Source organism: Astyanax mexicanus, chromosome 6 (assembly GCF_023375975.1).
Source record: "Astyanax mexicanus isolate ESR-SI-001 chromosome 6, AstMex3_surface, whole genome shotgun sequence".
Lineage (NCBI taxonomy): Eukaryota > Metazoa > Chordata > Actinopteri > Characiformes > Acestrorhamphidae > Astyanax > Astyanax mexicanus.
Genome location: NC_064413.1, coordinates 36556697 through 36569249, shown reverse-complemented (window position 1 = coordinate 36569249; position 12553 = coordinate 36556697). Strand labels below are relative to the sequence as shown.

The window sequence follows — 12553 nt, the reverse complement described above, 5'->3', positions numbered from 1 at the left end:
GCTAGAAAACACATCAAATGAAAATACATGGCTGCTCAAATCATTTCAATTTATATGTGTCATTTGCTACTCAGACAAACATTACCATGTCAATTAACAACCTTATCCAATCATAAGTTCAATGCTGTAGACTGGAGCACCAGTCAACGTCAGCAAAAGGCGTTGGTATGTCAATCATTTTCGACTGCAGCCAATCATGCAACAGACTAACAGGTATGCCACCCACTGATCCCTCCTACTTGTGCTCTGGCCTGCAGCATCACATACTTTTATCAGATCCACAATGATGAAAGTGTGAGAGTCTGAGAAGAGTGCTAAAGGTTAGTTACTGGTGCCTACCTCTGTTCTATAGCATAGCATGCAGATATGTTTGTGTTGTCCAGAAATGCAAATCCAATCTGATCACATCTATATACCAATGCGGACTGTCATCTCAACAGATCTGATTCAAGAAACAAATCCAATTTGCCTGCAGTCTGAATGTAGTCCTGGATGACACAGACTTTGCATTTATGATCTGCTATTAAATCCACACTTTTCTACAGTAAATAAAGGATTAATAGGTCATCAAGGATTTTTAGAGCAGATGAACCAAATTTGGTTCCCCAAAGACCTTGAAATACCCTCCAAAAGTGCCATCCAAAAGTATTGGAACAGTGAAGCCAATCCTATTATTTTTGCTTTAGACTCAAATCATTTTTGTATAATATTTAAAGATGATTATTACACAAATATCAACATTTCAGCGTTTATATCCAGTTACTTATTTCAGAATCTGATACACAGTTAAGAATGTATCAACCTTTGTCTGAACCCACCCATTTTTCTTGTTTTCCCGTTGAAGCTGAAAGTCTTATAATAATAAACACAAATGTTTTCCAGTCTACAGCAGATATAGCTGGGTCAGTAAAGAACTATTTGTAATATTTTGATTAAACCCCCAAATAATCCTCAAGCCAAGAAGAACCAAGAATATAGGACCCCGTTCTTATTTTAAAGACTGCAAGAACATCACTGCAGGCTTAAGGACTAAATTTATGAAACATGACATCTCTGCAGATGGCACTACCATAAATCAGCTTTGATAGACTCACAGGCTGCTGCTGACCACCCCATCTGGCTGCACTGAGTGGGGTCAGCCTTCAGCCTGACAATGTTATCGTCCGGTATGTGCTGTGAATTATGACGGTTCACCTTAAATCAGTGGTGCACTTTGGTATTACAGTGTAATCAATTGCGATAGGCCATAGACAAGGTGACTGTCCATTCGTGGCCCCAGTATGAATCAGATTAATGGCCTGCTGTGATTTGTTTCCGTTTTGCACAGACCTGGATTCAGTGACCATCTCTCTGATGCTTCAGACTGCTCAGCCCACATGCAGAAAGCTCAGTCAGGTGAGGAGATGTGGGAGGTGGAGGTTTCAAGTGGAACAGCAAATGATGCTAAGCGCCACCACTAAATTGTCAATGTGAAGAGCTAAAGAACCCTTGCTACAAGGGCTGGACAGTATGCTGTCAGTATAGATACATTTTTAATATATATATATATATATATATATATATATATATATATATATATATATATATATATATATATATATCGTTTTTACAAGTTTTCTACATTACATTATAGGTTAAAAGCAGGTCTGAGGAGCTGGGTTTTGAGAAGTGACTTAAATGTAGACAAATCTGAACAGTCTCAAATGGGTTTAAGGAGAGAGGTCCAAAGTGATTGCGCAGCTCTGGAAAAATGTATTAAGAACCATTTTATACAAGATATACAATTTTATATCATATTGTAATTTCCATAAGAGAATATAATAGGATGTATATATAGAAATGGTTCCTGATTTCTGAAGAGTTGATGCATAACTTTGTCTTGTGCAAATTACATCCTAGAAACATTGCAGTTAAAGAAACAGCATGATGACATGAAGACAAACCACCAGTAATCCAGTCCAGTCAGTGAAGTACTAGATATACTGTTTGCTGTTTACTATTTATTAAATATATGATATGTTTTTTTTTATATTGTTACGAATACTGATACTTTAACATTATACATTGTTAAGGTTTCTTCATATTCTATCACATCATTTATTGCCAGTTCTCTGAAACATATCAAGATATGAGTTTTTAGTCATTTGAATCAACCCTGCTTACCACTACAGCAAAATGACTCTGTGTGTTCAATTAAAACTAGGGAAAATGAGAGCAAGCTGTGCTGCTTTTGGCATTCTCCGCTCCCCACAGTCTGCTTTCAATCTGCCTCTTTCTCTTCATGTAGGAGGAGATAACTAAGGAGTACATGAGACAAGAAAAAAGCAAGGAGTGGGATCACATAAAGGTAGTTTTCTTTGCTTTTGACCCAAACCATATTCTGTGTCCTTTCTCACAGAGAGCTCAGGGGGCTTTTGTTGCCACAGGACACCTTCTGGATGCTCAAATAAGGCCAGGCCTTGGATCTTATTCAACTCCTTCTTCCCTTATACAAAAAAAAGAAAAGAAAAAAAAGATCTGGCAGCATTTTATGAGAGGCATCAGCTTCACTAATTCCCAGACTTCCTTTTACTTCCCCCATTGTTCTCACAGATCTCAAACTCCCCTTTCCAGTCCCTGTCTCTCTCCAAGTGTCCATGCCAGCTCGAAAAAGGAAGGTCCACTGATGTGGACTGTGCTGCTTGGTAGAATAGGCTCTGGTGGAAGATTCATTATGTATGCTCCCAAAGGCCCTTAACTCCACTTCGCCACTCTCGGGCTCTTTCTCTAATGAAAACGGACATGACCCACCCTGATCTGGAAGGTTCGCAGGACTATAGTCTTTCGGGCTCTTTCCAGTGCTGGCCTGTGCTGGACTGCTCGAGTCAACCTAGTGTGTGATTCATCAGGAATACTATACGCTCTGTCTATCAGGAGGCCAAGCTGATCCCAGCCCAGCTGTCCAGTTCTGTCATTATAGTGTGTGGTCCATAGTGCTGTGCCAAACCCACAGACAGGCTGGAGCTCATTGCCTAATGGAGAAAGATGATGTGAAAAGAGGCCCTTGAAGCACATATTTTATAATAATATTAATAATAAATATTTATTTATGGACACCTTTTATATATCTAGTACTAGTGTTGGGTAGTATCCATTTTTCATAGAGCCATTGTGTCTTCAATTATTTGCACTGAACTACCAGGGACAGAGAAGAGCTATTCTTAGATCATCTTAAGTTTATGTGTCTTCCATGTCTTAACATTCTGCATTATTTATAAACACTCACATGCAAAGTTCAGTTTTCTCACACTAAATTAATGTTATTCACATACATGTTAAATTGTCAGTCTGGCAACATCTTCAAGTTTTTAGCTGCTTTGAATCAAGAGAGAGAATATATATATTTAGGCATAAGTCACAGTGTAATGGTAGTAGAATACTATGCTGAAATATGTCTTTTTTTGGTCCCCATGAATTGTCTTAGCTAGCTAAGCTACAGATCCACAAAGTACACAGATAAGAGTGCAGCTTCAGGTTTGGATAACTGCTCTGCTACTGACACAAGTGTTGAAAAAAAAAAACTGTTTGTGTGGTACTGACCAATGACTGTAAAAAAACATGGACAGCATGGTTCCATTCCCTTTTGTTCTATAGAAATAAAGCTAAATTTGTGCAGCAGAGATCAGAGGTAGTGCCAGACTTGCCTATTAATCATGTAGACTTGCCCATTTCTCCCAGACTTTGTCTTTTTTCATGACTGTTATTTTTACAGCACAGAAGCTAAACAGATTTTCCCAACTGGACACCCAGTTTGTCCTGTAAGTGTAATGATTCACCAGTAATAGTGCAGTTCATGTAAGTTCACTCAAGTTTGTGTAAGTTCACAGTTGCACATTTAAGTTCTCATGTTTTCATGTAAGTTCACATGTAAAGTCCTGCAGATGATCTCTTTCCATCAAGGCTGTCAATGACTAATTTCTGGGGGAGAATAAAAACAATGCTGCATTATTAGTGCAAGGAGAACTACATGCTGCAATCAGACACTGCAGATGAAAAGACAGTTTAGAGGAGAAGAATGCCATGGAATATAGGCTGTATTTTAATTGAAACATATGGTGATGAGTGAAGCTACATGGTGTAATGCAACTGGCCAACAGAGGAGCAAGAGATGTTGCACTGTCTATGCTTTTTTACAGTCATTTTGACTGACAAAGACATCATGCAACAGAGACTGCTGTGTTTTGACCCATTTCCTGCTAGCTATGCTTGGATACATTAGCTAGTAGCATAAGCACCATGGTACAAAACAAAAAGGGTAATTTTAAAAGCAGTTATTCAAATTAAGGAAGCTCAAGGTAGCCTTTATGCTTCCACTAATAGTGGCATCATGTATGTTTTCTAGCTACTGATTGGGAATTGCTGAGTGGGAATAACTAAATTTGGGATAAACAACAATAATAATAAAATAACAAATAAATCATGTGAAGTAGAACTTTACGTTTCTACTGTCCACTGTCTGACTGATGTAGCATCAGAACAAAAATATTCCTGGTGAGCTCCTCATGGCTTTGATCTTTAGTGAAAGATGTGTAGTATATCATTCTTTAGGATGTGCCTGTAACATATGGCAGCCATATCAGACAGCTTGACAAAACTGTCATGAATATGAGCGGTGACTCCTTTATAGGGTTCCGTTCAGGTGATCTGTTTCTGATAGTCCTTTAAAGTCTGCAATATAAGGTAATAATTTCCATTTTATAGGAATATTTCGTCTTTTTTAGCAGAAATACGGCCAATCCAAATGGATATGATTATCCTATCCGCGACCCCTTTTGACCGTGCTAAATCATGTTCCGCTCCCCACTCAAACCTACTCTTTACCATACTTTCCATTCACTCATATGCAGTGCGTGTGAACAGTAGACGCCCAGTCATTTGTCAGAACACCAATCACTTGCTTCCCACATGTAAATTGATTGCCCTTTCTACCCAACAACCAGACCATAAAGCTTCCATCAGGAGAGCGGAGCCTGTGCGCGTCGCAAACAAACAGTTTATGGTAACACTCAGTGATGGAAATGCTCTTTAGCATCTGGTAATTATGGAGCCTTAATGACTAATCTGACAGATTAACGGATGGTAAAACACTCTTGTTTCCCGTCCCTTGCTTTATTTTTTGTGTCTAAAATTAGACGGCTTTGCTTGTGTTTGAGTGATCTCATTTGTCAGGCCCAGCATGTTTGTTATAAATGCAGCTGTGAGTGTGAGTTCTCCCTGGCATCTGGCCCTACCCTCTCTCCAAACAAGTTAATACATATTTCTGCCTAGGCTTCATTCAGTGAGATTAAGTGTCTCACTGTGAATTAAGTCTTAATCATGTGTTTGTTAGCAAGTATGAGGTTTTAGCTGGAGTGTGTTGAACTGTTAGGGAATAAACAGAGGTTTGAGGTAGGAAGACTTCATCTTGTTGAGGAGGAAGGAACCAGAATGTGGCTCCAGTAAGCCAGAGTGGTTGTGGTGCACATTATGTGACGCTAACTCATCCACACAGATGACACATGCACACACAATACTCTGCTCAGGGCTGTGGAGTCACAGAGTTACTGTATTTTAGATAAGCTATAACATCCAGTACTTGGTGCTAATCATTCATTCATTAATAGCACATAGTAAAAAAGTCAATTGCGTAAGGAAGCAAATTCCACATAAAGAACTTGAGTTAGGACTGCACAATATTAGAAAAATCTTACATTACAAAAGTTATTTTTCAATGATATGTTTAGCAATATTAAACAATTCAGGGCCCATGGTGTCACCAGCCCCACCCCCACCGATGCGCTGTCTCGCGTCCTGACTGATCAAGAGCCGAATCAGAGCCGAGCACTCAAAACCTGAGAAAAAACAGCAGAACAACAGTAATCGGCCCTTTAATCAGACATTTAAATGTTTTTTTAAAAGGTAAATAAGAGCATTTTTCTGGGATTAAAAGCATGAGTTCAGCTGTAACTGGAAATATCTGCACGATACTGTGCTGTACTGAGGTGCACAGCTTTCAACACGTGCGTTTACCTCGTGTTTACTTCTGCCCCCTAGAAGTGGCCAGAGGCAGAGCCAGACTTGGCTGCTCATTAGTTCATCAGGTAGTGTTTACACAGTGCAGTTCATGTATTTTATAGTTTTGATGCCTTCAGTGAGAATCTACAATGTAAATAGTCATGAAAATAAAGAAAACGCATTGAAAGAGTGTGTCCAAACTTTTGGCCTGTATTGTATACCTCCGGTTGTTAAAGACTATGGCAAACCTTGTGTGTTGGATGAGGCACAAACCTTATGTCTAAAGGGCAAGCCAAAGGTTTGACTTATCTGGTAGATTTTTTAACATCTGGCAGCTTTAATTTTTCATGTTTTTTTGAGAGGATCTCATAAGTGGTTATCATGAAGTTTATTAGATATAAATGTACAGTACAGTAGTGCATAAATTGAGTAGTCACTTCTGTATCAGTCATTTATGCGTAGACGCAAGTCACTCATTGTTTGTACAGATATTCTTTAGTAAAATGAAAAAACATTTAACATTAATGTTATTCCAACAACATAGGACTTAAGAATCCTTGAATTTTTAAATGTTTTAAATGTGTTCTACTGGGTTTTTCTACTTTTCACAAATGTGCTTGTTTACATGTTTAAATCTCCTTTTAGCGAGATATGAATCAGTACAGACCTATGAAATATTAATAATGCACCATTTAAATGTTATATAGACCAAGCATGGAACTTGTATAGTTTATTCTCTAACATGTCCTACTCCCTTCTTCTGTGAAGCATCGATGCAAATATCCTCTCTCATTCTCCAAGTAAATGGTTCTGGTCATGAGCAATTACACTGCCATGAAATTAAGACAATTTATATTTTAATTTGTGGATTACTGTTCTGTAGAAAATATAATAACAATTCCTATTTTCTTTTGGAGCTTTACAAATTCTTAATCACACTGGGCTTAAATGGATTAAACACAAATAATTCATCAGCACACTTAGAGGAAGAAAATGGGAGCACACCATCATGTGTTGGAATTTGCTAAATACTGATAAATAAGCCAAAAAGAGAAATAATAGATAAAGTTTGAATGCAAGCATCCCTAAACAAACAAATGAGTACCTAAACTATTTAAGTACCTACATGTTGTAAAAAAAAAAAATTAAAAAAAACATCCAAATATGGAAATAGAAAAATGGAAATGTTATGTTGTATTATTATTCTATAGGAGAAATTAACTGTAATATGTTATATAGTTGTTGCCTTTAAAAGACCTAAATAAAGATTCCAACATAATAGGCCAATTGCCAAATGCAATATAGGAATTTAAAGTGCAGGTTTGTTTTTCACTGAGGTTACATGAAATTTAAGAGTAGATTTGGATATGATGTACAGTGGTATGTGGGAAGATAAATATGCACAGATTCAAATATCCAAGACATGTGTCACTCCCGTGGTTGAATGAATGGGAGCTTCATAAACACGAAGCTTGTGAAATACTGTCTGTGGAGACGCTTTCAGTAAAAGTTGACTGGAGCCCACACTTTTCCAAAGTACCGTAATTATTGTGAATAGCATTTGCGCCTTTGGCAAAGTATGTAGTCATAAACATTTTCTATTTTTATCCCACAAACCAAACCACTGCACTCTCATCACTCTATTGCATGTCACAGCCGTTAGTGATTTTTTCTAAAACCAGAATCAGGTGCAGCACATTAGCTGCAGATGATTAAAAAATGTTTGATAAGATTTAAACTTATTTAAACTTCTGTTATTAGTTTGATTTGATGTTGATTGTTGAAGTGAGTGGGTCACCCCAGCTAGATCAAAGCCGCTCCCTTGAATCCTTTAGAAGGAAGGTTGTAGATGCAGATAAATCTGGAAAGGGATTTCCAAATAGAGAACAAGTTCAGCCCAAGAGTAGACCATGTTAAAGAAGTCTCCAACAATCCTTAAATAGCATCACAGGACACATAGATAGCCACATTTTAAGTATGTGTATCTACATTTGTACATTTGCATGCAAGAAACATTGCACAGATAAAATAATTCTGCATGGAGGAGTGAGAAAGATTGTGTGTTGACAGACATGTGGCTGGATATAGGTAAAGTGTTATTGTGACTGGTTTAGTTAAAGAGGGAAATATTAGCTATTAGGACATAGGATGTTAAAACATTTTTCCACAGAAGAAAATTGAACTTCTATTATTTACATTTTGTGATTAATGTAGGTTGTATTTGTTTGTTGTATTTGTATTGTCTCCCTCTCTCAATATTATTGATGTATTATATGTTTTTTTTGTCTTTACATAAGACTCATTATTTCGACATGTCTGTGGAAATGTATTATTACCTAGGAAAGTGTACTGTAATGTGTTGCCCTTTTGTATATTAGTGTCCACATTAATCTGAATGTTTATTCAACTTAAAGCTGTGTCACTCTGTTGTCTCTGGAAGTAAACATTATTATCGCTACTAGATAAGAAAAATAGACTATAGAGAGATACTGCCTTGTAAACATTGTTTCACACACTGCCTGACACTGTGCACATATTTCTCTTTGCGCAGACACTATGTCTTTGCTGCTATCTGCGTTATGTATTTAAGTATGTCAAAGCAAGCAGTTTTTGAAATGATTTATGGACTTGATCCTTAACACTTGGCGAAGTGCAATACAAAATGAGACGCATTATGTACTATTATGTTTTTTATGAGTATACATTTTCTATTTTTCTCTCTCTCTTTCTTCATACAGAAACGAGTGCTGTCTGATGCTCTGTTTTACAACGGTATTCAGCTGGGGTGTGGCAAATGAACACCGAACAGAGGACCAAGAAAAACAGCTGACGAACACAAGCCCTCCGTGTTTCCCTTAACCTACATGAACACACGCAAACACTCACATTAAACACACACTTCTGACTCCCTAATGAAGAAGAAAAACAGATAACTCTGAGCTCATTGAACCTCTCAGGCGTCCATGTTGCCAAAAACCTAATTTGCTGTTTTTGGTAGACATGACTTCCTGAGTCCCACCATGGACACCGACTGCAGCATTTGTCAGGAAGAGACACTCTTTGTTTTGTGCTCGCTTTTCTACTCCTTCCAGCTGTATAAAAACCCCACAACTGCACTCTGCACCATTGTGCAAAAGACCTCCTTCTTGTCTCTTTTTCAAAAGCTTTTCAAACAAGATGCAATTATTCTCAATCAGCCAGCTTGCACCACAGCGCTTCCGTAAGGCTTGCCAGGGGGACTCGGAGGACGGAAACATAATGTTGTAATTAACCCACTTAGACTGACAGAACCGGACAGGCCCCGTGTGCTCCTACTCAACCCAGTCAGGGCCTTTGTGTTTGAAGCCTGAGTCTAAAACCGTAGGAGATCAGTTCAGAGGTCTACAAAGACCCAGTCTTGCTGACTGACACCAACTTCATCACACAGCCCCTGAAGTAGGATTTCCATCCAGTTGTTTCTCATCCTTTCTTTAATGTTTTTTTCCCCCTTTTTGAAGACTCTTTCAATTACTGCCACAAATTCTACTAACTGGCTTGGCTTTCGTCCTTCTTCTATTCTGGAGCTATTCTTAATTCAGAAAGCTGAATCTGCGTCTGACTTTGTTAGGGTGTTTTCACACTAGACATTTTTTCCAGATGTGAAAGCTCCCATCGCTGGCCCTCCTGAAATTGGTAGTCCTGGGTTTGTTTCAAGTGGAATCTGGTACAATTCTCTGCTGGTGTGGAAGCTATCCTCTCCTGGTGCCATGTGTGGGGTTGTGTGATTGTTTCATTTTGTAATTTAACAGCTTCGACATATCACATTACTTCCTTTTCCATCAGTTTATCCTAAAACACTTTCATAGACTGGAGTTTACTGGTATAAGCTCAGCTTTTTGGAGTAAGTATGTCTTCTGACAGCATGGAAAAAAGAGAAGAGTTTTATCTGTGGCCTGCACAGATAAAAATCTCCTCATACGACATTGGCCCCCTGTTTGTTTAGAGGAGCTTGTGCACAATAAAATGCCATGTTTCCCAAAAGCGCTGTTCCTTGACAGTTGAATATCTTTATCCAGATAATGGCCAAAGCTTTTGTAAAAACAACATGCAGAAATGTGATGTATTGTGCAATCAATCCATGGGTCAGATGTTCAGAATTCTTGTGTGTGAAGGTAAACCATCAAAATTAGCCCTTCCCCACAGTCTGTCCTGGGTGCGGATTCATTAATTTGAGACAAGTTGCAGCATTCACAGATACTTCCTCTTCTTAGCTCTTAGCTTCTGTTGTTACATGCTCTGTAGTTGTGTTTTCCAAACCAAACTGTTCATAGATGAAAAGGCCATTGACTAGAACACGTCAAGGAAACCAGAGGAAGCTTAAATCCCTGTGCCTTCTACTATCATACCCGGCCTGCATGCTATAAAACACAGTGATTTAGTAGTAAAGCTGGGCTGATCTTCGACGGTTCATTGCCGCTACTTTAGTCTCTTCAGCTTTGGATAAATAAATCTGGAAACTTTCAGCCCAGAAAACATTCGGTTTGTTTAAGTGAGGGAACCCTTCAGTGACCCTCTTGGGGACTGGTTACTCTCAGACTCCCTTAGGAAACAACTCAAATTCTTTTTTGATCCAAAACCTTTTTATCTCTTTTTATTCTGAAATGATTCCATTAAACTTTAGCCTCCTGACCCACACTGGATGCTTCTAGATCTAATGACAAACTGCAGGGCCTAAATTTAGTGTTGTTTACCTTTGTACAGTATTTCTTTAAAAACATTCACATGAAATAAATCTTAAATATGTGGATTTCAACATTATATAAAAGACAACTTTAGACTTTTAGATCTGTGTGAGATATATAGTGATACATGATACTTTTTTGAGAATCCGCTTAATCATAAAGTGCACCTTATGGCTGGCATGACAGATGATGATATGTACAATATTGGTTTGTGTGTGTGTGTTAGTGTGTGTGTGTGTGTGTGTGTGTGTGTGTGTGTGTGTGTGTGTGTGTGTGTGTGTGAGATGAGAAAGGAAATGACAAGGCCATTTCCTGTGTTTGGAATAGGCCATGTGACTGTGCTGTAGGGCAGAGAGGTGTCAGTAGGTGCAATGACATTATCACCTCAGGATATGAGGAGAGGAAATAGATGAGGAGCCTTTAAATAAAGAATGAACTTCACATGCCCTCTCCGCTGGACACAAGGGCCTGCTCTATTTTCCAGCATCATTAATTAAAAAACAAAAAAAAAAACGATGATGACTTTGTGCTTGACATGAATGCGCTCTATTTTACTGTGTGATATTTTGCTGCTTCAGTTGGGCCAGATTCCCCTTAAGAATTTAGTGATGTTTATTTGAGGCACAAAAGAACATTGTGGGGAGACAACCATTGAGAACACACTGTTCGAAGATTCGGTCAGCACTAGACTTGTAAAATATAAGCTCTAAATTGCTCTGGACCAAAAAAATACTTAATAAATAGAGTATGGCCTAAAATAGTATCACCATATATAGTAGTAGTGAAACATTTAGTGTAACTATGTCAAACATTGTTTTTAAATATTTCAATTATTTTGTCACAAATTTGGTCTTGAACTGGAGACTTTCATTAAAGACTTTTTGTGGATACTCTGTTTGTACCAAATCATGATTACAATTATTTGTTCACACCTGTTTAAAATCACAATTTTTGTATTGTTCTTTACCTCACTACTAGCCTTAAATTGTCATTGGCCTGAAATGTAAGAAATGATGTATATTAATAAATGAAATAATGTTGATCTTAAAAAACGTGAAATGTTTTGGGTTCATATCGTCTGCACTCAAATAAAAGTCAAAGGAAATTGGAGAAACACTGATTTATTTTATTTATTTTTTTTTACATTTTTCTTACTGGCCCAACCTTTTCCTGCCCCTTTACCAAACACTTTTAGTATCTATCAACAGTCTTCTTGGAGAATTCTGTACAGGCATTTGACCACACATCAAGTATTTCAAATGAAGCTGTTGGTTTCCTGGCTCTCACCTGATATTTTTAACAGGTTTAAGGTCAGGACTTTTCTTAGATGGCTATTCCAAAAGGTGAATTTTAACCTGATTTATCCATTCCCACAACCACTTTTGATATGTGTTTGTGTGTGTGATCCTGTTGAAACACCAAGTTGTGTCCAAGTTGCATCTGTCTAGCTGATGGTTTGAGGTTAAAGATGCTAAAGAATCTTGAAGTATTCCTCCTCCTTTATTATTACACTTTGTGTAATGTTCCAGATCCACTCACAGTAACACAGCTCCAGAGCATGATGTTACCACCACCATGCTTGACAGCTGATACAGTGTTCTTTCTTGCCTTTCTTGTAGGCGAACAAAACATTGTTAAGGTCAGAAAAAAAAACTAGTCATGCATAGCCCCTGAAGTCGATTTCCATCTTGTTGTTTCTCTTCCTGATTTTGGTGCTTCTACTTTTGAAGACTGTTTCAATTAGTGCCACAAACAATACAAACTGGATAGGCGTTATTCTTTCATTGAGCAGGGGCTCC

General features: G+C 37.9%; 1 protein-coding gene across 1 annotated transcript in view; it reads left to right on the top strand.

Moving 5' to 3' along the window:
• The window catches only part of cnbd1 (cyclic nucleotide binding domain containing 1), a 52271-nt gene extending 40419 nt beyond the window's left edge, over positions 1-11852 (top strand). The window contains exons 11-13 of the mRNA XM_007250376.4: positions 1328-1395; positions 2288-2347; positions 8772-11852. Of these exons, the coding sequence (XP_007250438.4) occupies positions 1328-1395; positions 2288-2347; positions 8772-8831 (188 nt within the window). The 3' untranslated portion in view covers positions 8832-11852. The remainder of the gene's footprint in view (positions 1-1327; positions 1396-2287; positions 2348-8771) is intronic.
• The last annotated feature ends 701 nt before the right edge of the window (positions 11853-12553 follow it).